Raw genomic sequence first — 26,955 nt, 5'->3', positions numbered from 1 at the left:
ACCAATGGCCCATGCTTGCACATGTGAGACGTCACTTCCGACCAATTGTCACAGACCGCCTTCAGAAGCTGGCTTGTCCATGAAACGGCGCTCCGGCTTCTTATTGGTGGACACCATGCGTCAGTCAAACACCGTCTCAGCGGTTCTGCTGCGCAGAGGAAACGCCCACCGAATGTGTGATTGGACGTGTTGTGCGAAACCACACCCTTTAAATCCAGCCCGTCTCCTAACTTCAGCCTTGGAGCTGGAATGAAATCCTTTGGGAAAGAGAGAAATTCACCGTTTTTTACTCATGAATTAGGATGTTCTCCACAGGAATAACAAGAAACGCGTAGACGCTGGAGTCGACATGGCGTTGAAGTCCCTCGCGTAGTTTCCATCCGTCAAATATTCTCAAGGGTAAGTCGAGAAACTTGGAAGAAAATTGTAGTTTTTGAATTAAATGGGAAACGGCGGAGAGTTGTGGATCTAAATGACACAGCTAGGCTAAATGTCTTTTTTTTTATATATATAGCAAGAATGGTTCAAACGGCGTTTTTCATTCACTTGTGGGACAAATTAGCACTTTGCTGAGTACCACTTCCTCAGCTGGCCGCTGTTTGGTGTTACAGTGATGTGAAATAGATGATTTAGACTGAGGACACGCAGCAGTAAACTGTGCTGTTTGCCATCCCTCAAAAACTGCGCCGTTTTCAGGCAAAGAAAGTGGTGCTGCGTGTGTCTTTTGCTCGCTGGTGTTACATTCAGCTTTGTCCTCTAAAATCTAAACAATAGTAGAAGTTTTTTTTTTTTTTTTTTTTGTAAACTGAATGTCAAAATATTCTTGTGACGTCACAGGAAACAAAAACACACGAGCAGTGATGTGTTATAGTCTCTATGGGCTAGATTTCAAGGACCACAAACCATTTAAAGTCACATGTTTTGCTTCAGAGTGGCTCAACTGTTGACTATTTTAAGTCTCTGAGAAGTCTCAGGAAATTTGGGGGAATTCCTTCACTGTCCAGAAAATTAACCAACTTATATTATCTCAATGTTTTTTGTGTACTTTGCTTCCAGTCGTTTGTCATAATTTCCCAGCCAGTAGTGGGTTATCTCCACACACGGCAAGTCTTCACTTCAGATACCTAAAAAAGTGACTAATGGGGGATCTTTCAGCTTTCAATGGCTCCCCAAAACACAGGGACGCACTCAGACACACTGTCTCTTTCCACTGACACCGACTTTACCCAACAGGAAGTTCGCCAAGAGGAAGATAATCACGGGGAGAAAGAGACAAAAAGAAAGCCAGAGTCAGGGTTCAGGGGGTTAAATGGCCTTTAATGTTTTCCACTGACCACATCCTTTTATCATCACTGTGGAATGACGCTTGGAGGCGAGGGAACAGACGAGCGTGCAGAACAGATACATCTAGAAAACTGACTAATATTCTCATAGGATCCAATTGGAGTTTTAAAAATATGTACTTACAAGTTGCATCTCAACTGAACCGAACTGTTGCAGCAAAACATAAAGAATAATAAAAAAAAAGCCCTATAAGGCAACTATTACAAAGGTACTATACCTTGTGTAATATGAAAAATGACGCTAGGTATTTTAAAGTGTTTGTTGACAAAGTATCTTTGTTTATTTGTAACAAAAAGTTAAAAATATAACGTGTATCGTGTAAGAATAGATATAAGGCATCATAGTTCCTTAGCTCTTATGGCATGGTGTTCTATAGGTATTTGTAGGCACATGCAATATGTCATATGTTGTTTTGTTTTGTGGGATGAGAGCTCTTTCCCCCCCCCCTTGCCTTCGTCAGTGTTTACCACAGCAAACAGGCAACAGAAATAAGCCTGTGGAAACCAGTTTATGGCCTTCCTCCACACATGTTTGCAGTCTCTTTGTAAGGAGGCCAGGCTGGTAATGAGAGGTTATTACTTTGGAAGAGAAAGCCCAGGCTTTCTATCGTCCTCCTCCTCCCGCTGCTGTCCTCCTCATCTGTCTCTCTCTCATCTCCCATCTCTCCCTTCTCTCTGCGTTGTTTACCGCCCGCTTGCCTACGATAGCTCTGGAAAACATGATGCAAGTCCGTCCCGCGGAGGGTGCCGAGGTGTTTTTGGAGCAACGGTGGTGTTTTTCTGTTTGGCTAAGCTAAGTGATACGCCCACTGCTCACACTGGTCCAGCTGGGTTCGACCCTGGAATATTTCAGGTGCTGGCTGGTGGCAAAACATCTGCACAACAACAAACCTCTCTTTTTTTTTGTGTGTGTCGAGATATGTTTGCTTGTTTTTGGGTTAGAAAGATGCTGTATGTTGGTTTGCAAGTATATAAGACTGGACCATCTAAAAAATCAGAGATGGTCCAGTGACTGTTTTCCATTGCAGGATGAATATGATGAAGTATGCATCAGTCTTCATGAGTTTCAGTGCTGTTTCGGAGATGTTTCCACCCTGACACCAGTACAGTTCTGGGGAAAACTGAATACCTGGAGCTTTTGGTTTTAAGATCTTGAATAGCTGCGCACAAATGATGGTTATTTTGATTGTCCTTCAGAAACCCGTCTTTGTCAGAACAAGACAAGTTATGTGAAACCCCCACGTCAGCAGTCATCCACTGCAGAAGTGCCCTTGAGCAGGACACTGAATCCAAACCAGCTTCAAGGACAGCTGTCTCGAAGCTGACCCTGATCCCCCACCTCCCCGTGGAAGGGGGAAATGAAAAGAATATTTTCCCACAGGAAACATACAGCGGACCACTGTATTATGATGTAGTTACTCTTTGCCTCTCACTGCTGTGTGTTTGTCTGTTTCCATTTTCCAGAGGGTCAGGCGGTATGGCGGAGGGGGAGGAGGCCATGAGCCAGGAGGACTGGAAGGAGAAGTGCATGGTCCTGGAGGCGCTGCTCGTTAAGTTCAGAGTGCAGATCATCAAGATTCGAGAGCTCACTGCTGACAAGGTTCGTCCGAGGAAGCTTAATTCTGTAAATCTGTCACTGTGTCTGAGCGAGTGGGAAGTGTGCAGTGACGCTGCTACACAGGTGAGAGGTCTCTGCATACAGAAAGGGTGCTTTCCATCCAGCTGCAGAACGGATGTGAGGGAGAGAACGGATTCAAATCCTCTAAATAGAATCTTTTGCCTTTGCAGGAGGCAGGTAAAGTGAGTCTCACCTGTTCAGGACTAATAACAACCACAGCTGTGCAGATGCGTAGTGCTAATATTTAGATTTACTACTTTTTTACTACTTTTCCTGAATGAGCCAAGATGCACTTGAAACAGAATGTAATAGAAGAAGAAGATGAAGATGCTGGTGGTGCTGTTTCCATGGGTAGCTTGCTTAACCCACAGTATTTCACAGTCATTCAATAATATTAATTTCACAGCCAGCCGTTCCTTTTACTGTCCCATCTGATCAGATATTCAATCTCTAAACTGATTCTTGTTGTAGTGGTGTTGCCTCTCGGTGAAAACCTTTGGCCTAGAGTACACCTGTGGTTCCTCTCGCTCCTTGTCTCCTCCGAGATGCATGTAAGGGATCGGAACCTCCTCAGTGATGGCGGACCTCAGTCGATTTCCGGAGGTACAGGCTGGAGGATACACAGCTAACTGCCGTAGCTGATGGCTGGGAAGATGTGGGCACCAAAGACGATGTCTAGATAAAAGAATCTTCAACATGTGGTCCTCATAAGTACAGGAGGACTTCCACTCTCAAACAGAGAGTTGTGGTGTGTCTGGTGGGTGCAGAGCGGGCCGTCCCTCCACTGGGCCGGCCCAAACTGCTCAGTGGCCTAGATCTGAAGCTGCTCTCCAGGGAGGCTGATTAGAGCTCTAATGTAAACAGCAGTCTGACCACAGGGCTCCGCCACGCACTGCATGATGGGATTGACCCAGCTCCTGTCAATTACAGAGTCAAAGTAAGCTCAGCTGGACAGCAAAACAAACTCTGGGAGAGGCTTGGAAGAAAGACTGGCTTCGGTGGGTTTTTGCAGCCCACGTAGCACATGTGAAAGTCTCTGCTGCATAGTTTTGGCCTTCTCCATCCTGTTTGACAGGTTGAATTTAACTACGTTGAAAGCATTTTTCCACTCGACATCATAAAACACACCATTAAACTCAGAATAACATGCAATGTGTTTTCCAGAAGCCTCTGCGCAACTATAATGTTATATCGTCTCCACCAGTTTACTTCTTCTCCTTCAGTGGTGTTTACTCAGTGTTAGTATATTAGAGCTTGGTTGCCTTGTCTGTATCGTGCGCCAGTTGAAATCTCAAGTGGCCTCTCGTGTTAGTTTGAAAAGGCTTTATTAAACTTGGGTCACCATCTCATAGCTCTCAGCCTGTATTGACCTGTTTTGCTCAGTGCTCTGTAATATGTGGTCAGTGCGGTTGTTGTAAATCTGATGAAGAATAGCAGTAATCCCTTCATCTTCACCACATACAGAAGATGACTTGATTTAGTTCCCTGATCCAGAGTTCAACCAGGACCAGTACTGACAAATAAAATGCTTTTGAACCACAGGTATTATACGCTGATATTCAATATGTTTTATTTGTGATTGATCCAGTTCCACAAGTTCCCCAAGACTCAGTGAACCTGCCAGAAGTTTAGTTGGGCAGGTTCACTAGAACCAGCTGTCAGAATTAACATGTCGTTGTCGTTCGCTCACGCTCAGGTTTTTTTTTTTGTAGAATGACCCTGTCACCGTGTGCTCCCTGACCTCCTGACGCTATGAGCTCATCATGTTAACATCCAGACCCCCGCTGATGTTTTTGTCTCTATCGCGGCTCCCACCGCCTCAGCCAGAGCTTGTTGTTTTAAAGCTGCGCGGGGGCGCATGGACGTCACTACAAAATCCCCCAAATATCTCACTGATAGGTGGCTAATAGAAGGATGAAGGAGTCCATTTTGAGCGGTGATTCACTCTGTTGTAGTTCAGGCCTCTGGTGTCCATTCATTGATACAACTACAGCATTACTATACTGGAAATCAACAGGTAGAGTGCAGCATGTATTATATGAGTGTCATTATTTTGAAAGCAATTAACTTCCTGTAGTAACAACAAGCCATGTTTCTTTAGCACATAGACATCCACCTAGTTCTGAGTTCTTTTTCTTTAAATTAATAAAACATCTGGCCAAAGATGCTCCATTATTTCTTGTGTTTTACATGAGCTTTCGCCAGTTTTTAGAAGTAAGATGAAAGCAGATTCAACTCACCGGCAGATCAAGAACATGTTCAATTTAACATCCAGAGGATCTGCATGAGAATCAAGTCAAATACCCCACTAGCAGATTCTGCGCTACGTAACAGGGAATTTAATAAAACTGGACTAAATGACTTGTTAAGAAGTTGTTTACCATTTTTTTATATATATATATATATATATATATATATATATATATATATATATATATATAAGATTTCTTTACAACTCAGTATATTTTAAAATCTAAATGTTAATTATTGGACAGCGTTATGAAGTGTAAAGGAATCTGTCTAATTGAGTCAGTTGAAAACTAATTAACAGGAATCCGGGTGGACTTGGCAAATTGCTGAAGTCCGAGAAAGCCTGTGAGCGTGAACGAGGGGAAGAAAAAGCAAGAGGGAAAAAAAATGAAGCCTTGTGTTAAGATTGAGCTGCCCAAGGGAGGAAATACCCAGTTTAGTAAATAGTATGTGTGCGTGTGTGTGTGTTGAAGTTGAAGCAGTGTGTGCACGCGTATGTACGCAGGTCAAGTCAAAATTCATCTTTAAACATAGACTCTGCACAAAAGTGAAAACTCACGATATGTGTGTGGGTGCAGCTATTTGGGAGGGACGTTAGTTTTTGGCCAGCGGGGGCCTCCAGCTGTAACAGTAGGCTACACATCTCATGATGGAGACAAAGAGGCCATGTGTGTTGCATTTTCTGTCAGCCCCCCCCCCCCCCCCCCCCCCCCCTCGTCCTAACACACTCGCTGTTCCTTTATTCTATCTGCGGTGAAATGCAAATGATAAATGAATAGAATCCAACCCTTTTACAATCCAAGATGGCTTATCACGACACTGTGGCTCTCTAACCCCAACCCCAACCCCCACCCTGCAGAGGACGTGATCACAAATATGTAGTTTCATTTTTTAAAGGCTAAATCATTTCCCAATGGAAATTGGTTTGGGACTATTTTCAGCTGCGGATGAATCCACATTTGGTGGTTAGTAGTTAGTCAGGATGGTGTATGTGAGATGGAACATGTCACCCAGTAACAGTGTGGCTCATTGATGTGTTTTTAATGTTAACATGTCAATCCACAATGTTCTGTGGCACAGAGGAAGAAGACATCAAGCTGTGGATACACACACACACACACACACACACACACACACACACACACACACACACACTACTAGAAGTAGGATCAGTAAGATGGTTTTGATCTTTTCATGGGTTTTGGTTCCCTCTACAATATAGAATATTTTAGAGGGAAACGACACCCATAAGAATACACACACACACACACACACACACAAACACACACATATATATATATCCATACTGTACATAGAGTAGACACACACCAAAACCACAAGGGGGTGGAGTAGCACATTCTGGTTTGGCCTTCCATTCTGATTGATTCCACTTTTGGAAAGAAACACAACTTCCTCCTCTGTGGTTGGGTGGGGTTCACTGGCCACGTGGACCAATCATGTGTCAGATCTGACATGTCAGTCACAGTCAGCAGGTTCCAAGATAGTATGATGCGCCTTACCTGGATGTCAAAATTGTCATTAATATATATATTTACTGTATTTAACTCTAGCCGCCTAAACACATCCCATAGATGAGGACTACTATTTAGCTATGAGGCTATTAGGCTTTTCCTTACCCTTGACACAGACGTTGCTTTTCTTCATGCGTGTCCATCGATCATTTGCTTCTGCAGAAAGGAAATTGTTCAATCAACCTTTTCATCCGTTATAGACTGTGGTTATGTCATTTATATGCACTCTCCTGCCTCTACCCTTAAACCTCTGGATGCAGTCTATCATTCCGCCCTCAGGTCCATAACTGGGGACGGCTTTTGAACGCATCGCTGTGTACTATATGAGAAAGTTGGGTGGAAGTCGGACTTTATTTATTTGCAAGGCACTTCTTGGCAAACTTCCTGGGTATCTCACGTGTCACATGAAACGAAACACTGTCCTCCACACAAGTGTCTGTAAAATTAGACAAGCTAATCCCTTTTAATAAGACGTCCTTGGCCTGTTTGTTGTACAGTTTGTTGATGTATACTGTATTCGTGTGCTTTTATTATTTTATATGCACTGTAATCAGGGCGTCCTGGTAGAAGAGAGCTTCCTCTCAATGGCCCTCCCTGTTTAAATAAAGGTTATGATAATAATAAGTGCTAGCTGTAACTATGTTTGGTCAACCTATTCGGTATTAAACCTGTAGGTCTGTAGGTCAGCACTGTGAGTCGTAGCGTCTACAGAAAGAGGCTTTGTGAGCTGGCTGCGGATGGAGCGATGGGGTGGAGGGGGTGGGTGGGTGGGTGGGTGGATGGAGTTCAGGGGGAGGTTGGCCACAGAGCGCCAGTTGTGGAATTCCAGGAATGGAAGTTGAGCTGGAGTTTGGATCTGAACAGGGAATTGACGGCAGAGGTGATAGAGCGTTTTTTTCTGAGGTTGTGGAGGCTGGGGGGGGACGGGGGGGGGGGGGGGGGGGGGGGGCGGCGTGTGTGTTTGTAAGGCGTCGACACAGTGAGGCAGCAGGAGTACTCATGCTGTGTGTGAGTACATTTTAGAGAGCAGGCAATGGGCTGTAACTCTTGAAATGACCATAATGTAAACCTTAACCTCTCATTGGTCATTCCAACTGAGCTGCACAGGATATGACACACACACACACACACACACACACACACACACACAGGCCTTATTCATCCTATATATAGCATACAGAGTGAGGAAAACATACACACTTGCACACATGGTCTGATACACAGGAGAATATCATCAGCATTGCACATGTGTTTATGGGTTTTTATATGTTGTTATGTCTGTGTGTGTGTGTGTGTGTGTGTGTGTGTGTGTGTGTGTTGTCTCCAGCTCGAGCCTACAGCAGACATGCCCTGTAATTAACATGCTGTTCTCTGCCAGATGCTATATCTGTTATTGAGAGAGGCACATGTGGTTTTTGGCGTTTGTGGTGCAGCAGAGGATCTATATAGAGTGTGTGTGTGTGTGTGTGTGTGTGTGTGAGATGCATTAACCTTTTTCACGGTAAAAGTCAGTTCAATTGGCAAATACTTTTTTCTTTAAAGTGAAAGTGATCTGCGAGTGTTTCTGTGGTTCGTAAGACCCAAATAACTACAGGACTACATCGAGAGAATTCATGCAGAGAAGTCATGTATCTACGTTATTGTTATATTTGTCACTTTTTTTTTGTTTTAAAAAGCTTCTTACAGTTTTTATCAGCACAAAAGGATGCATTTAGTCACATCATCTCCACATCCAGATGTGAAAGCACCGACATAAATACACAGGAGGTGTACAACAGTCATCTCCAGGCCTGGCGTGGACACACAGTGACGTGATCTCATAAAATCTTGTCCGCAGATTCAGATTCTCCAAAATCACACTGACATGGCAAGTGAAACAGTGGCTGCACGAAAGGCCTTTCTTCCGCCTTGGTCCAGAGGACGTTGAGCAGTGGAAAGACTGAGCGGCTCCGGCAGGGTGTGGCTGCTTTTGGACGGAGCTGGGTCCACTGCCTCTGGTCTCTGGAAGTTAGCAGAAGCAGGGGGGAAAGCTGGAGGCGGGCCATGCCAGTCTCCGCCGGGCTGCATCCACACTGCAGCTAAATACAGTGGTCGCTCTTCACGGTAGTTTACACACATAACACAGTTTGGTTAGGAAACAGAACAGCAGCTGCATTAAATAATGTGAGCGCTAATTTGTTGATTTCTACAGGGCATGTAGCGGAACCACAGTGGACACCAACAAGTAGTTGGAAACGTCACAGCACCACATTATGGCATGAGTGTGTTGGCTGGAAGTCATTTTCCTCTTCTCAAAGTTTGCACTAAGTCACATTACTAGGAACTTAGAGTTACGTTTAGGAATTTGTGGGGAGGAATGCAAAAAGAAAAGATAAATGTTTTTTTTAGTAATGCATGGTATCAAAAGCGTTGAATTTATTTTGCTCATAAATGGCCCTAGAAGGTATTAGGAAGTCTAAAACTTAAAAGGGAAATATTAAAGGGAAACTGCATGGAGCTGGCATTGGTTGCTTCGTAACATTAGCTCATTAAGTCATTGGCAAACGGCAGTTGTCCCCTCAAGGCTCAGTATTTGGCTACGGTAGCAAGCCGTGTGGGCTCTGTGTTGGACTCGGTTTGTTTCTGATGTCAGCAGACTCCAATTCTTAGCTAACGTCAGCGCTAAGAACTTTTTTTAACGTAACTTTATTTAAGTTACGTTACCCTCCGTTCACGCATTGGAAATAAAAAAGCGATGAATGCATGTCAAAAAACTCAACATGGTGCCTTTAAGACAGACTTCGAGGAGGCAGCCACTGCTGGGTCTTGGCTGTTGGCTCTATGATTGGCGGACCATATTTTAACCTGTGAATCCGTCACTGGGGACGGGGAGGCTTTGTTTGCTGTACATATATTTACTCTACAATAAATGGCTTCCTTCGTTATCTCCGCTGCTATTCTTAGCTACATCCGATTCTCCGGTGTTGCCGGCCCAACTTCCACCACAGGGTGCTGTTAGAAGTTTCCTCTAATCCAGTCTAATTTGTATGTGCATACGTGCATGTGTGGCAAAAATGTTTTCCACCGCGGCGGCTGTAGAGTAGCCACCTGGAGAATTCCCAGGTTTTTCGGCATTCCGACATATTTTAACTTCATGAAGCCGCTGAGGTTGGAGAGAGTTTTCCTCAGAAGACACTGGTTCGTCTGCTGCTTCCGCCACTTTGAGCTGAGGAATTTCAGAGGAATGTTGCTCATAAAGTCATCTCTCTCTCTCTCTCTCTCTCTCCTCGATTCCCACAGGGCCTCTCTTCCCCGTGCATGTGCGCATCCAGTGTATTGGTCTGTGTGTCCAACCGAGTGTGTGTGTGTGTGTGTGTGTGTGTGTGTGTGTGTCCGAGCTGTGTGACCTGCTGCAGTTTTAACACACTCCTACCAGGTTCCACAAGCTCTGCTCTGATCTCAGTACACAAAGCGCTGGTTGTACCTTTTATAGAGACGTGACACCTCGTCATGATTACGCAACCGGTTAAAGGTGCCATATGCAGCCCTCCTGCAGAAATCAAACCACATCAGTAAGTACAGGTGTTGCAAACAAATGGAGCCATTGCAAAAACAGAATTAGTTGTTGTAGTAGCTAATATACAGAGCTAAAGGTCTATTGAAACACAACTTTATTGACATATACAGTGTGTTCCAACATGTTACAGAGTACAGTGACACAAGGGAGGAGAACGTCATACATTGGAGCGTACTAATCAACCAGTTGTTTATGATTTTCAGTCCTAAAATCTTGATTTCATGTTTTAGTCACAGTAGTTGTTTTGTTTTTTTTTCCTGCTGAATCATAATTGATAACCTTTGGATTATCGTCATGCAGCTAGCAATAATGAAAATACCACATATCCGATGACGATACAACCGTTGGCAATAGCTCATTTAGATTTGGACGACATAAACAAGCTATGGAAAGTGAATGAACTGCACAGTCATGAGGTTGTAGAAAATGTCAGCAGATTGAGCTGCAAATTCAAGCAAATCAGATATAAATGTGCCGCTTTTTATGATGGGATTTTATATGAGGAAGTGCCTGTTGAGAAATGCCTAAAGTGCCAATGTGCATGTGTCAACTTTGAGCATCCCAATTGTGATTCTGAACATTCGTTTGAGTCATAAATGCCCGAGACCAGCTGCAAAGCATCTGCTCCTTTCGCTATCTTGAGTTCTCGTTCGGCTCCGGCACGCAGCACTTTCTTTGGCTTTTTTTGGTGCTGTTGTGTTTGGCTCGGGGCTGAAGGGGAGTTGGTATTTCACCTCCATGTGTGCGCAAACATCCTGGTCAGAAGAGCTGAGGGGACATGGAGGACTCATTTCAGCTCAGATGCAGTATTTATTATTATTATTTCTTATAAATGAAATCAAACATCGTGCTCTTCCCTTCCCAGATCCAACAATTGGAGACGCAGGTGATCGATGCGGAAAAACGGGCCTTCACCGCTCACCAGCAGGTAAGGACCCAAACAAAAGTGTGTGTGTGTGTGTGTGTGTGTGTGTGGCCATGTGCCCTTATGTGTTGGTGTGTGTACCATGTGTATATGCGCGTGTGATTTCAGGTGCAGTGGATGGAGGAGAAGCTGAAGGCTCCGGACAGTCAGTCCGGAGACTCAGAGGTGCGTTTGTTTCAGCGGTGCCAGGAGCTGCAGGCGTCGGTGCAGGAGAAGGAGGACGTCATCGCCCAGCTGGAGCAGCAGCTGGAGGAGCAGGTAAAACACTTACACGTGAAGAGTTTCGTCCAAGCCACAGAGGCAGTGCCAGTGGATGGGTTTTCCTTCCAGGGGCAAAAGAACGTAGAGGAGGATGTGGCGTACAATCAGTCGTTCAGAAACACAAAGACTGTCACGCTCTGGGAATGTGGACAGTAATCTTAGATGGGATTGCTCTGTCCTGATCAAAACCTCACTACATCCCCACAGATTAAATGAAAGCCTGAGTTAAGGAGAGCCAAACTCAGTTGGAAAAGTAGCAAATTCTTGGTCCACGATGGAAAGATTTCCCATAATCTTTGACTAAGGACACTGAAGATGCAAGAAGAGCCAGCTTTTGTTTTACTAATATTCATAATCAGTACTGACCTTGTGAACCCATCTTCTTCTAGTGTTTTAACCTTGTTGTCCGGTTGTATTTGGGAATTCGAAATCTCTCTGTCCCGCTGTTTGTGTCCCGAAATATTCTTCGACTGCTTGTGTTCAACCAGAGAGAAACATGGCTGATGTCTGTGCGTCCTTGACCAAACCTGTCTGCCCTCACCAGAAACAGATCCGACTTCAGGATGCCAAAACGGTGGAGGAGAAAGCAGCTAAGATCAAGGAATGGGTGATGCTAAAGTTGTCAGAGGTAAATAAATGATGGCAAAGTGGCTCAATGTGAGCTGGATGGTGAGTTAGGGTCACCAGTATCTCATCCCCCTTGGATAATTCCCTGGTCCAAGAGGGGGTTTTATTTTGAAACATGTTTCTTCTTCAGTTTGAGGTGGAGAACGCAGCATTAAGAGAAACCAACAAGCAACAGGAGGCTCAGATTGGGGAATTACAGAAACAAGTGCAGGGTGAGAGCCTTTTACGTCCTCCATGTTTGTTCAAATATGTTTTTGTGTCTAAATTAGCTTGATAATATCTCCATAATGTAAGTATATGCTTGTGTAAACACACACACACACACACGTGTTCAAACATGCTTGTGTTTGTGTGCTTGCAGCCTTTGAGCAGAAGTGTGGCGGCGGTGGACGAGGGGTCCTGTGCAGACCAGGGGAGGCCCATCGTCTCAGCAGCCTGACGTTTGGCTGTTTCCAGGTGAGGGGGAAGAGCCCCCAGGTCCTTACGGGACCAGAACCCTCCCGGAGGACCCTCAGCACCCAGGGAGAGGCAGAGGGAAGAGATAAAACTGGTAAGTCCCCGTAGCTTCACAGCTGTGGACATGGAAGCCACTTAGCCCTGGACACAAAGTACAGCTGAGCCTGACGGGAGTGTCATTAGTTTTGCAGGTATTAAACCAAACTGGTTTGACTTGATAAAGAATTGAAAGTCAACATGGTCGTCCAACTTTGAACAAAACCATAATCATATACCAAGAAAACCAACGCTGTAATTGAATCCTTGAAATAAGCGAATAAAAATAAGTAATTTACATTTTTAATGCTCTTCAGCTGATTGGTATGAATTTGACCATATTTTTCTTTTAGAAAAGCACATTGTTACTGATTGATTATGAAATGATTATTAATGAATGGGTTTCATGATCCCCCACTGAAAATGACACCTGTTGGATTTGTGCCTCCATCTTTGCTCTGACAGAGAAGAGCAATAAGCAGACGGCCTCCTCAGGGACAGACGGCGACGTCCAGAGGCCTGTCCAGACTCTGGAGGACGACAGTGCGTCTGAGAGCCTGGGTGAGAGTGCATGTGGACCTGAGCTCTCCAGCGCCGCGTCGGAGGGGGAGGGAGGGGGGGGATGTGAGGGCAGAGGAGGAGGTGGAGCGTGCGGTCTGGAGTTCAGCCGCCCCGGCAGCGAGACCTACCTGACGGCTTCGGACGACAGCAGCTCTCTGTTTGACGACGACATGCAGCGTGCTGAGAGGCCCCGCTTCAGCCTGCTGGGCTCATCGGACGGGACGCTGGGGGGGTGTAAGGAGGGGGAGGGGGGGGCACACAGGGCCAAGCTGGATGACTGCTCCTCTGAGGAGCTCAACAAACGCTTCCAGTCGCAGAGGCTTGACTCTTCGTCATCCTCCAGCGAACCCAACACCCCCAGCCCCATCCTCACCCCGGCCCTCACCCCTAAACGGCCCAACCCGCCCCAGGACCCAAGGGACGACCCCGCCTCGCCCAAACAGCCCCGGCTGCGCACCCCGGCGGGGTTCGGGCTGATGAACGCGGCCCTGGCCAAGAAACACCTGAGCCAGCCACCGATCAGCAGCGAGGCGGCGCACGGACACACGCGCAACGCTCTCAGCATGCTGCGCCCCCTCCGGCCACAGGAGACAGACCTCGACCAGGAGCAGGCGGTTGGCATGGAGACGGGCGGGGACACGCCTCCTCAAGTCCTCCCCAGCTCGCAAGCTGCGCCTCCCTTTCCACCCTTGCAGAACTCACCTGGTCCACCTGAACCTGGTGCAGAGAAGCAAGACTGTGACGGCTCAGCACCTGGCGGCAAACCTCCTACACCCCCTTTACACAGGCTGCCCTCCTGGGTAAGATACTCCAGTGATTCATTTTCTGTCTTAACAGGGTGAGAGAGCCTCTGAAGATTCAGGTCTTTAACTGTTGGACTGAGGCTTGTTTCACTACATACCTTTCCTTTCCAAACACATTTTCCTCTCTGTGTTTTGTATAAATATTGGCTGCGCAGGAGAGTCGTATCTACGCTGTGGCTAAATCAGGAATCAGACTGTCTGAGACGTCCTGCACAGACCCTGCCAGCAAAGGTAAGACGGGGTGGGGGGGGGGGGGTGAGCTAATTCATCAACACTCTCCAGCTCAGCTGAACAACTAACTGATCTGTGATCTGTGTTGCAGACCCCTCCCTCCAGTCCTCTTATCCTGCCTTTGTAATGTACACGTCCCTCATCTATAAAAACATGACCGCACCGGTTTACAATACTCTGAAGGGGGTAAGCGCGTCTCTTTTTCACCCTTGTACATTCTCATGCTGCGTGTTTGGTCACCTGTGAACAGTGTGAGCTGGCCCGGCCGTGCAGTATTTACACACTGTGTTCCTGCCGTCTCGCAGAAAGCCACTCTGCTGAGCAGCAGTCCCTTCTCGGACGAGTCGTCCAGCTCCGAGGAGTCATCCAGTTCGGGGGAGGAGGACGGCTCCCTCTGCAGCCCCCACAGCTCCTCCAGCTCCCGCAAGGACGGCAGCCCAGGCAGCCCGCGCTCCCTCAAGAGAGGTACAGCACGCAGATACTGGAAGGCTTGTGAGATGTTTCCTATACGTGCGTTTGGGCAGTGGGATTATTTCTGTTTCTGGTTGTAATCAACATCCATTACATTAAAGGATATATATATATATATATATATAACGTAAAAGTATGACTTTAGCTAACCATTTTTAACTTCTTAACTTATGTTCCTGATCATATATTAGTACTCTTTCTCCTCCTCCAGCTGTGTCCATGTCCTCAATGACGTCAGAGAGCGACTACGCCATCCCCCCCGACGCCTACTCCACCGACACAGAGTGCTCTGAGCCGGAGCAAAAACTGCCCAAGACCTGCTCCTCAGCCGGCGACAACGGCAAGAGTGTGAGTCAGCGTGTGTGTGTGTGTGTGTGTGTGTGTGTGTGTGTGTGTGTGTGTGTGTGTGTGTGTGTGCGCGCATCCCTGCATGTGTGCTTTGGGAGATTGGCCTGTTTGATCTACACGTTAGATTACAAGTCAGGATTCAAACCTGCAGGTCAGTACATGGCAGCAGTTACGAGATGTGTTTCATTCAATAGACTGTGTCCTTTAATGCATTTTTGGGAACTTTTATGGAAAAACATTTTTTTGTTTTTTTTTTCTAATAAACTGACTTTAATAAACTGGCATTCAAATCACATTCTTGTTTTGTTACTAAGCCATAAAGGTTTTCTTTCTTTCTTTTTTTATTTTATTTAAATTCTGCTTGTGCATTGTTGTTGTTGTTTTTTTTTACATATAACATGTATGCAAACTACATGAACTGTATTTTACACCTAAATGAGTGTGATGACATGTAAAGGAGAATATTTGCAGATATTGCAGTGAGTGTCCCCTGCGCTGCTCACCGAGTCGTGTCTTGCAGGAGCCGATGGAGAAGTCGGGCTACCTGTTGAAAATGGTGAAGACCTGGAAGAAGACTTGGAAGAGACGCTGGTTTGTCCTCAAAGACGGAGAGCTGCTCTACTACAAGTCGCCTGTGGGTTTTATACAACAATACAATTGCTTAACACGAATTCATAACATTTATTTCTAAACATGTGCCTCTATCATTTTTTATTATTTATCATTTTATTGGCGCCGTCACTATATTTTTGCGTCTTATTGAAGGTGGCGTGTGAATGGTATTAATTAGTTAATGGTCTACAACTCTGCAGTGAAACGTTATCTTTCTCCCACAGAGTGACGTCATCAGGAAACCTCAGGGTCAGATGGAGGTCAACGCCACCAGCAGCATCGCCCGCGGAGAGGGAAAACAAGTCCTCCAGGTACTCCAGCCCTTTACATACGTTACATACGTGCATCTGCTCAAAAACAAAATGACATCCCCTTCAGTCGCAAAGTACAAAGCACTCGCCTTCTCTCTGGTTTGCGTCGTGCAGATCGTGACAGGGAAGCGCGTGTACTACCTGAAGGCGGACTCTCCTAACCTGCTGGAGGAGTGGCTCAGGGTGCTGCAGAGCGTGCTCAGGGTGAAAGCTGCCAGTCCTCTGTTCACCCAGCCGGACATTCGCCCCGGCATGAAGGGACTGCTCATCAAGGTGCCAAACAGCTTACCGAACGTGACCTCAGACTCAGAATACATAAAAAAGGGGTTCCGTGTGCAATAACATACTTCCTGTTACTTCGTCAGTGTAGTCACTGCGGTTGAGTGGAATTTGTGCTGTGCTCTGTGGCAGGTGAAGCACGGCTACTCCAAGCGGGTTTGGTGCGCTCTGATTGGCAAGACCTTGTACTATTTCCGCAGCCAAGAGGACAAGGTAAGATTCACCTTCAAGTCTTTTTACCTGAAGTGACGCACTCTTCTTGGGAAACTGCACCACATCTGCGCTCATGTGAAACCTTGTAAACCGAGGCCCAAAATCATATATGCAAGGTCAGGCAATCAGTCTGAGCGAGTCCTTTATTTCAGTGGTGCAGCACAAACGATGTTACCTTATTGTTTGAGTGTGTGTGTGTGTGTGTGTGTGTTCCCAGTTCCCCCTGGGCCAGATCAAGCTGTGGGATGCCCGGGTGGAGGAGGTGGACAGGTCCAGAGATTCGGACGACGACCTTCAGTCGTGTGGGCGGGGCTTACAGGCGGCACCTTTCACCATCGCCGTCCACCCGCAGGAGCAAGGGCCGACCTACCTGCTCATCGAGTCCCGCCACGAAAAGGTGAGAGAGTTCACGTTTTATTTTTCTGCTCTGAACTTCCAAGAGTTTGAGTTTCTCTCATTTTCATGCTCTCTAAACAAACCAGAAAAGGAAATCTGCACCACCTCTCGTTCATCGGGACACTTTTTTTTCCAGTGAAAAGCCTTCCGGACATTATTGTTGACATTTGATAGAGGGGGATACCCCACTTGTGTTCCCATATATTAGTTATACATATTAGCAAAAAAAGGGGTTGAAATTGATCGTGAGGCCTAATTCTGTACTCAGTAAGAATATGATTCTCCGGCCTCCCTGATGTTCGTGTGTGTGTCTCTGTAGGACTCGTGGCTGTACCACCTGTCTGTGGCAGCGGGAACCACAGTGGGCAAAGTGGGCACTGAGTTCGAACAACTGGTGGGAAAACTCTTCCAGCTGGACGGAGATCCAAGTGAGTCTTACAAAAGTCTTGTGTTTGTCTTAGATGGTGTTTAACTAACAGCCCGCTGCATTTGTTTTACTTTCATACGTCACATTACATCACACAACGATCAGAAGTGCCACAGTAAAACATTTTGAATTCTACGACTTCCCATCAACAACCACCATGAAGTCCCTGAGGACGTGGATCTGTAACTTAGATCATGTTTTCTCCTCCTTCGACTGCCTACTGGGGCTGTCACAAAGATGTCACAACTCTAAATACAAATCAGTGAATTCATCTGTTCTTTTTTCTATTTAACACGCAAAAACAAGATGTGGACAAAAGTTACTGGTGGAAATGGTTTGGATCTTTTACTAAACGGGTTGTCGCTTAATTCATAGTTATTCAAATGTACTTTTAAGTCTCTTCTATTCGCCTGGTGTCTTTTTGTTTGTTTGTTATCGATGTTTCTTTGGTGTGAGACGTGCTTATTGTTGCCCTCAGCTAGCAGTGTGTTTCTGTGTCTTTCAGACTCTCAGATCTGGAGACATCCCATGTTGTGCTTCAGTAAGGAAGCTCTGTCGTCTCCTCTCACCACGCTGCCTTCACAAGCTCTGCAGACAGAGGCCGTCAAGCTCTTTAAGGTGCACACACACACACACACACACACACACACACACACACACACAGTAAATCTCTAACGATTGTTTGAATCATATATCACGAGCACAGATGATCTCTCTTCCTGCGCCGGTCTTTTTAAACTCGTCACTGTTGCCTCTCTCCTCAGACCTGTCAGCTTTTCATCAACGTGGCCATCGATGCTCCGGCCATCGACTACCACGTCTCACTGGCCCAGAGTGCTCTGCAGGTGTGTCTGGCCCATGCCGAGCTCCAGAATGAGTTCTTCTGCCAGCTCATTAAGCAGACGCGCAGGAGGCAGCCGCACGGCCACCCGGGACCCCTGCAGGTTTGCATCCTCGCCACACGGTGGCAGCAGCAGCGTGCGTTATGTACTGGAAACGCTGACTTTTGAAATGGGAAGTTCAGGGCGTCTTTTTAAAAAAACAAAACTGCTTGGAAACAACATGGATCCAATCAGTTTAAAAGCGTTCCAGTTGATGTGGCTAATCATCGTCTCTCTTATATTGATATGATTCCCAAAAGGAGCTTTTATGTGCAGAGCATATAAAGTCTTCAAAAGTCCCTGTCAAGAAAGGCATTTAAATCTACACCTGCTTTTGAGGACCAGAAACTTTCCGTCAACTGTCACCCTGCAGTCATGTGACCTTCCATATCCAATAACCAGATATACCAGTAACAAGGGCAAAGATTTAGCCTGTTGAAGTTTCGAAAGAGATTCCAGAGCATGTTTATGTCTCAGCCAGCTGCAGGAGTTAGAGACAACACAATGAGTCACTGCTCTTCATACAGCATGTGTTAAGCGACAGTGTGCGTTTGTGTGTCATTCTTTAGGGTTGGCAGTTTCTAGCCTTGTGTGTGGGACTGTTTCTGCCCCAGCATCCTTTCCTCTGGCTGCTCCAGGCTCACCTCAAGAGACACGGGGACTCCAGGTGAGGAAACATCGGGGGGCCCGAACGCCAGCAAGGCCCAACATTTAACAAGGGACGGCGAAACTGTTGAAAACACAATCATTTAGAAACACACGCAAACATTTCAATATTATCCAGCCCGGAAATCTTGTATTGAAAAGTGATTTACTTTTTGTACATGGGAAAAAAAACACGTAAGGGCTATTTTCTCATGAATCGATTTCGTCTGTAAAATGAGAAGAAATGTGTGAAAAAAAATCACAGTTTCCCAGAAGCCAGCGTTTCAAATGTCTTGTTTTGTACAACATTGAATTAGCAGCGAGCAGATCCTCACGCTGTCTCCAGTCTTTGCTTGAAAAATGACTCAAACAATGAATCGATTATCAAAATAGTCGCCAATTGATCCACTGAATCCTTTGGCTGCTCTTTCCATTACTTCCCTCCGCTGAAGGGTGAATCAACTTGAAATATAGTTCTTTATGTGCTGATGCAATGAACATTGTTGTAACTTATATTTGACTCAGATAAAGAGGCACCACACTATACATGAAGTTCAGGAGTACTGCTCAGCCTGTGAAAACAGTGGTGGAGTGTCTTGTCTTTGTCAAGCCTGAGAAAATAAAAACCTTGATGATTTCATCAGGATTGTCTCAGATTAGTTTTTTGAGGTAAGATCCAGTATTTTTGGAGCGTGACACACTCTAGGGACTAAAGGTCAGGACATCTCTGCTTCTGCTGCTTTGATTCGACCATTCTTTTTTACATTTGTCTCCTGGGAGTCTCCAGACCTCCCGGAAGTGCATTAATACAGCAGATCACACAAGAGCCTTTGAAGAAAATACAGCAAAACATAGGTATACGGTGATCACTAACATGATCATGCGGTTGCGATGACTGTCAAAGGACTTGTAAGGTGCTCTGAGTGAATTCCAATTGCAGTACGTGACTGTGTAACAACATGTTACTGTCTCCCTTCTGTTCTCAGGACTGAGGTGGGTAAGTATGCCATCTACTGCCAGCGCTCTATGGAGCGGACCCAGCAGAAGGGCGAGCGGCAGGCCAGGCCGTCCCGCATGGAGATCCTGTCGATCCTGCTGAGGAATCCCTACCATCACTCCCTGCCATTCAGCGTGCCCGTGCACTTCCTCAATAACACCTACCAGGTGCGCAGGAAGACAGATGATAAGAACAGTGAAGCCTTCGAAGCTGGTTCATGCTAACAACCTGTTATGCTACCTATTAAACTAAACATCATAGCAACAAGGAGCTTAACTGTCATCTCTGTCTGTCGTCTTCTGTATTTGATTTATTTTGATTTAATTATATTTCTATAGGTGGTGAGCTTCGATGCCTCGACCACAGTGGACGAGTTCCAGTGTCGCCTCAACCAGGACACCGGCATGAGGAAAACGGGGCTCTCCGGGTTCAGCTTGTACACTGACGACCCCACTGGACGAGAGCTGGAACACTGCCTGCAAGGAGCCATCAAGGTGCCTCTTTTTTTTTATTCATGTGATGATAACTTCGTGAAGATAGTCAAGTGTTGTAATTCTTAACACTATACACATACCTTGTCTTTTGTATCACCCGCAGATTTGTGACATTATCTCCAAATGGGAGCAAGCCTCCAAGGAGCAGCACACCGGCAAGTCTGAAAACACCAGGACCGTCCGCCTCACCTACAAGAGCAGGTAATCCAACCGGCCCTGTGGTGGCAGATCACATTAGCCGCTACTCGCATAACACCCCCGAATCTCTGACTGAACATACATTTTAATTTGTTTATTCTAATGCGTGTCAGTGCAGTGCTACGTTCTCTCAGCTCCACTGTAGTGGAGACCAAAAGGTTCTCTGCTCTTTAGAAATGCGGCACAAACAAACATCATCCATGTCTGTGTTGTCCAACTCCTCTCCTTCTCTTTGCTTTTACTCTCTCTGTCTTTACCTTTCCACCCCCAGGCTGTACTTCTCTCTCCAGGTCAGGGGGGAGTCAGAGAGGGAGAGGTTGCTGCTGGCTTATCAGACAAATGAGGCCATCGTAGCGGGACACTTCCCTGTCAACAAGGAACTGGCTCTGGAAATGGCTGCCCTGCTGGCCCAGGTATTTGTTTGTTTATTGCTTACGTTTTTATTATCTTTTAAATGTGTACAGTACGTCTGTGCTTCAAATGCGCGTTTTTGTAATTTAAAAAAAGTGACAAATTTATTTATATGTATTTAACGTATAGTTGTTGTCTGGCAGACTAAGACCCTACCTGAAAATCCAATGCGGTATAATAGCTTGTGCGTGTGTGTTCAGGTGGACTTTGGGGATTTTGAGCGTCCCTTCTCTGCTCCTGGATCAGCCCAGACCAAGTCTAACCAAACCCTGAAACAGGTTCTGGACAGATTTTACCCTAAACATTACCGCAGGACCGCATCTGAGGAGCAGCTCAGGTACCAACACGCTGGAAACAAAGCTGTGATTCAGTCAACGCACATTTCCTACTTTCATATTTAAGTTAACCCCTGAATTTCCTGTCATCGTCCCGAACATACAATAACTCAAATCAGTTTTTGCATCATTCATCCCAATCCAGTCCAAGTTTTTTTTAATATATACATTTAGTTATCAGTAGAATTTAAACAATAGCACAACCAATTTCAAAATGAACACTGTTGCCGTGATAGATTGTGGTAACCAAATTATTATGATGGGTCGTATTGCCCCCTTCCCCCTCAGACAACTGCTGCAGCGTCTCTCTGCCCGCTGGGCCTCCCTCAGGGGTCGAAGTTCATCAGAGTGTGTCAGGATCTACCTGACCGTTGCCAGGAAGTGGCCTTTCTTTGGTGCCAAATTATTTGAAGCAGAGGTAAGTGAGCCGTAATCTCATGCAAATAAAAGTTATCTTATCATCGGCATAGATGTAAACAATGTTTGCCCTCACATTAAAAACAAGATACAGTGTTGGACTAACAACGGCCAACAAAGAACTGACTAAATAAAGAGAAAGGAGAGAAATACAGACCTCGGAACAACGTGGCTGTTTCTAATATTTTACCCCCTCCACAAGCCAACAAAATACGAGACAACGTAATTCAGTAATCCCAGCGATGGGATCACACCAGCCGCGACGCGTCCGACCCACGAGTACTCAGTAGTCACCCACATACTAACACAGTATTTTGCACAAACGTCCAATAAGAACAACAATGAACAGTGATCCTTGACTTGTGAATGTGGGCCAGGGACGTAAAGTGGCGTGGCAGGGGCCCCTTCTCCACTTCCTACCCCCCCCCCCCACTGTCACGGCTGGTAATAAACACCTCGCTGACACAGTATCAACAAAGAATGATTGTACTGTACGTGTACGGGGGGGGGGTTTCCATTTTTGCTTGGTCACTGATAAAACATATAGTGACGTCACAGCTGTGGTGTGTTCACAGTGATGTACAGACAGTACGGGCTGCAGGATGATAATGGATGGATAATGACATCACCTTCATTACTGTGTTGGAGTTACAGTTAATAATTAACATAAATTAGAGTTTTAATAAACTCCATCCAAAACATTCAGTCTATCCACTTCCTGTGTCTGCAGGCCGCTGAGGATCAAGTACAGTTTATATAGCAGTAGTATGTCACGAAAGTGTGTTTGGAATTGATCTCACTTCCTGTTGCTCTCTCTGTTTTCAGTCCGTCACTCCCTCTCCGGAGCAGGGTGGACGTGTTTGGCTGGCGGTGCATGAAGACGGTATCAGCGTTCTGGAGCACAACTCTGTCGTAAGCATCTCTGCTGTGCCCCCCTGCAACTGTCCAGACATGAGCGCGCCACCCTATTGCCCTGATCCCCTGTTTTAAGTTCCCGAGAATTGACTGAGGTGGTGTTTATAAGCCGCAAGGGCGCCCCGGTGCTGCAGTGGTTAGCACTGTCGCCTCACAGCAGCAAGGGTCTGGGCTCCTGCCCGGCCCGGCTGGGGGCCTTGCTGTGTGGAGTTTGCATGTTCTCCCTGCGCCGTCCGGGTGCTCCGGCTTCCTTCCGTAGTCCAAAAACATGCAGGTGAGCTGGGATCAGCTCCAGCCCCCCTTGCTAAAAAATAGGCAGGTATAGCTAATTATATTATACTAAACAAACTCACATGATGCAAGGTGTTTTGCTGCTGAGCAATAAGCACATACGGAGCCAGAGTACTCACCTTAAATAAAAATAAACATTTCTATATGGTATCTGTGGTCTAAAATCACTTGTTTATATATATATTTAGCTTAATTCATGCGGTGTGACTAGCTTTACCTGATTTTTGAATGTGAAGATGACAACAAGATTATACGAGGGACAGTAACATGTGATTTTGTTGCCACATTGTTTCCTATCTTCTTTGTCAGAACAGAATCATTGTCATAACAGGAATATCTGTGCATCTGTGTGTTCAGAAACCGCTGGCGTCCCACTCCTACAAGAGCCTGATGACGTTTGGAGGCTGCAAACAGGACTTCATGCTGGTTGTGGGACAGAGCGTCAGCACCAACACAAGCAAAGACAAACCCACAGAGAAACATCTGTTCGCCATGGACGCCTCCAAGGTCGGCGAGAGATCGGACTGTCGTGTTACATGAGCCACTCTAGGTTTAGCCAATCAGAGGCAGGGCAGAGGCGGGACTTGCAAAGGAGGTGGGGAAAGGGGAGAAGGAGCTTAGTTTAGCCAGGCTAGGTGTTTCCCCCTGTTTCCAGTCTTTGTGCTAAGCTAAGCTAACCAGGCTGCTGGTTCCAGTTTCATATTGAACAGGCAGATATGAGAGTAGTATTATTCCTCTCATCTAACTCCAGGCAAGAGAGCGAATAAGTGTATTCCCCAAAATGTTGAATTATTACTTTAACAGTTTTACAGATTTACGAATGAGTCCTGCAGCCTGTCGTGTCTGACCTGCGGAACTTTTCTATTCAATGGCGAAAGCTGATAATCCCCAAATATAACGTTTTTGTAATAATTTAGCATAGAAATGATGACAATGGAGGAGTTTTACACAATTGAATGTCAAAATGTCAACACTCTCCTGCCATCATTATACCGCGGATCCTCAAGTCCCTCGATTAGCTGAAACCAAAATAATAAGGATTTAGGAGTGACCCCTGAACACACACACACACACACACACACACACTGACGTCCCTTTTTTCGCTTGGGTTCTGTCAACAGATCAGGGAGATCACCCTCCTCATCTCCGGCTACATCAACAGTGCTCATCAGCAGAAGGCCGCCGCCCACCACCTCTCTGCCCCGGCGCTGATGGTGGCCCAGCCCGTCAGTCTGAAGAGCAAAGAGCTGAGGAGCAAATCCCCACCAGCGCTGGGACGCCCCAGCAAGACCCCCACGCTGCTGTGACGGCGCCGAGATGCCTCGCCCCGATCTCTCTGAGAAACACTCACTTCACTGAGCTGCCTTTTATTTCAATTTGAAGTTGAAGGATTTATTTACGGCAGCCCTTCTTTCTTATCGGGCCCTGCACGTTTGTCTCACTGGACCAGATTCATTTCTGGTACGTGGAAGGGTCTCCTTAAGCCACGGGCGCTCCATCCAGACGAGGTCGAAACCGCGCCTCTCTCGTCCGTTGGATTTGATTTGATATCACAGACAGGATTTCCTTCCGGACGTTGGTGTACTCTCATTTTGAGCGGTTAGCTCCTGAAAGGTGACTTGGCGCCTTCCTCAGAGAACATATGAGATGCGGGGCTGAGACTGGAGCTGCGAGCTGTACACATACACAGGTGTTTGACCTTCTCTAAGGACATTTTCCATCTCCCTGATGGGTGTGTCGCTTTCATGTGCCGACTCCAACGAGGACGAAGTCAACGCTATTTATTGACAGTCTGAGCTAGCGTCCTGAAGTGTCTCATTAATTAATCATTAATCTGTGCTGTGTGTGTGGTACATTTCCTTTTGCATCCCTGCCTTAAAAGATAATGCACAGTGTAGAAGAGGTGATGACGCCTTGTTAAGGAATCATTTAGAGGATATTTGTGTATCTCTTTCTGTCCTCCTACAGGCCACAATCACTCGACCAGGACCTAAAACCCTCACGGCGTTAGATCGTGCTGTATAATGAAGGGATACTGAGCACGATGATGAAAGCAGGAGGCAATAACAGGTAACCAGGCTGCAGCCGAAGGAAACAAAAAAAAAAGAAACCCCAGCTGCAGTGAAAATGCTTTATGTATCCAGTTTGCAGTGCAATAGAGGTGAGTGGTGAGCTGTAGATTGAGTGAGTTGGGAGAGACTGAGGTTTATGAGGGGAAAACAGTTTGGACCCTATGTGCTCTTAGTTACTGAGTACCCAGGAGAGTGGTGAAACTTTAATCATGCACAAATACTTCAGCAAGGTGCCTCCGCTCTGCATTTTACACAACAACGCTTAGAGAAGTAACTCGGGGGTTAGGGTACGGGAAGGGACATCAACCCTGTGCTTATGTGTGCTAATTCAGAGGAAGATGGTAAGAGGATGTGACAAATGTTGAGGGAACAGGTTAGTGGGAAGTGTATGGTGGTTGCTGAAGGGGTTAAAGAGAAATGAGATCATTCCATGTTCTGTTTGCGCCCCCGGCGTGACGCAGAATGTGAAGGTACGTAACCTAAAGGTAAACTGGAAAAACAGGACCTTTTTTTTCACCTATGGTACTTAAAAAAAAGATGATTTTTCCCTCCCGGTATTATCTCGCTCCTGCATACAGCGAGTGCTGTCAGGTGTTATATTTATTTGTCATATAATACTCTATAAGTGTTATATATATATAAGTGTTATATTATTGTACAAGTCTAATGCTTGAATAAACTAAACACAGACACAGAGACAACCTGCTTTTTCAGCCACACATATGAATAATCCACGCCCTTTGGGAAGCCGTCCAAATCTATAGAAACCACAACAGTCAGACACTCGTGCCCCCGCCCCCCACCACACACACACACACACACACACACAAACAAACTCCTCATTGGTGTGACTGGAACTGATGTGCTGATACCTGCAACAGGTGCCCCCCCCAAGTAAGTGACACACCCTCATTCCTGTAGTCTTTCACAGGAGAGAGAGAGAGAGGGTGGGGGTGGGGGTGCGGGAGGATATATGATACCCAACCTGAACTAGTTGAGACATGCTATTATCCCTGTGTTGCTATGGAGATGAGGGGAGGGAGGGGTTCGCGGGGGAGAACAACTGGGCGAGGCAAAGGAGCTAAGGCACAATAGACGAATGGCTCAATCTAGTTCCCTAAGAATCAAACAGGAAGTCCGTGTTCATGCTCACAAACGTATCGCTGACATGTACTTTCAAAGTAAAGTTAAACATGTAAAATGTGTTGCGTTCAGAGTCAGACAGTTACCAGGCTGTTCGCAGCTGTTTATGTCATTGAGACAAAAGGTTAAACAGGGACTGCCTCCTGAATTGCTCCCGGTCATGTTGTGACAGGAGTTTTACCGCCACAGTCTCACCTACTTTTCAGCTTGTTGCGCAACAAACTCCCACCTCACACTCTGCCGCTTCAGCTACACAGGACTTTGACGTCTCACCTGACTTTAAAGTCCCTTTAAACGCGAGTCTTTCTCACCATTTGTTGTGTACATACTGCATGTGTTCGTTATTTATGAGCCAGAGAACCTGACCGACAGGTTGAAACAGTTTCAGAGACGGCAGCTAGAAATCACCAAGCACCTCCCTCTGCACTAACAGGTGTTGTCATACAGCAAGGCATTCTCAGCCAACCAGTATCACCAGCGCATAGAAGTCTCTGCTCAAACATACAATACGTCCATGCAGGTTGGACAGGTGTATTTTCTGTCAGTATGTCAACAAGGAGACCTCATGGGGGGGGGGATTAAAGTTTCCTTCAAAGACACAAATCATTCGAGGACAGTGACACATTCCAAACAGGCCTGCCACACCCATTGAAAACCAGCCCCATGTAAAGAAAAGGCTTATTGCAATCCACCATCCACCAAGCAGCCATCTTACACGCGAGACAAAGTTTCTGAGGGAAAATGTCCATGTACTGTGGCCATCTTAACAACCAAGTGTTTGTGTATCAGAAGAACTATTTTAAATACGTATTAAGTTAACGAGAAGCAGTGCAACATGCAAAACGGTGCCCACAGTGGCTTCCTCTAGCTTGTTCCCTTCCCCCCATTTGACCTGCTGTA

General features: G+C 46.1%; 1 protein-coding gene across 1 annotated transcript; it reads left to right on the top strand.

Moving 5' to 3' along the window:
- Window positions 1-308: 308 nt before the first annotated feature.
- Window positions 309-25,613, top strand: plekhh2 (pleckstrin homology domain containing, family H (with MyTH4 domain) member 2). The gene is made up of 30 exons (XM_070915671.1): window positions 309-399; window positions 2,808-2,943; window positions 11,165-11,227; window positions 11,333-11,482; window positions 12,030-12,113; window positions 12,243-12,324; window positions 12,474-12,662; window positions 13,070-13,965; window positions 14,124-14,199; window positions 14,291-14,385; window positions 14,505-14,664; window positions 14,882-15,018; window positions 15,539-15,652; window positions 15,855-15,941; window positions 16,056-16,214; window positions 16,353-16,433; window positions 16,651-16,830; window positions 17,149-17,257; window positions 17,762-17,874; window positions 18,021-18,200; window positions 18,707-18,804; window positions 19,769-19,946; window positions 20,118-20,273; window positions 20,377-20,474; window positions 20,743-20,884; window positions 21,083-21,219; window positions 21,506-21,635; window positions 22,460-22,546; window positions 23,198-23,347; window positions 23,962-25,613. The coding sequence occupies exons 2-30, from the start codon at window positions 2,821-2,823 to the stop codon at window positions 24,145-24,147; spliced, it is 4,440 nt and encodes a 1,479-aa protein (XP_070771772.1). The 5' UTR covers window positions 309-399; window positions 2,808-2,820; the 3' UTR covers window positions 24,148-25,613.
- The last annotated feature ends 1,342 nt before the right edge of the window (window positions 25,614-26,955 follow it).

The sequence above is a fragment of the Enoplosus armatus genome, chromosome 12 (genome assembly GCF_043641665.1).
Source record: "Enoplosus armatus isolate fEnoArm2 chromosome 12, fEnoArm2.hap1, whole genome shotgun sequence".
In the NCBI taxonomy this organism is placed as follows: Eukaryota; Metazoa; Chordata; class Actinopteri; order Centrarchiformes; family Enoplosidae; genus Enoplosus; species Enoplosus armatus.
Note: the sequence above shows the minus strand (reverse complement) of the source record. Positions and strands in the feature narration are given on the sequence as shown.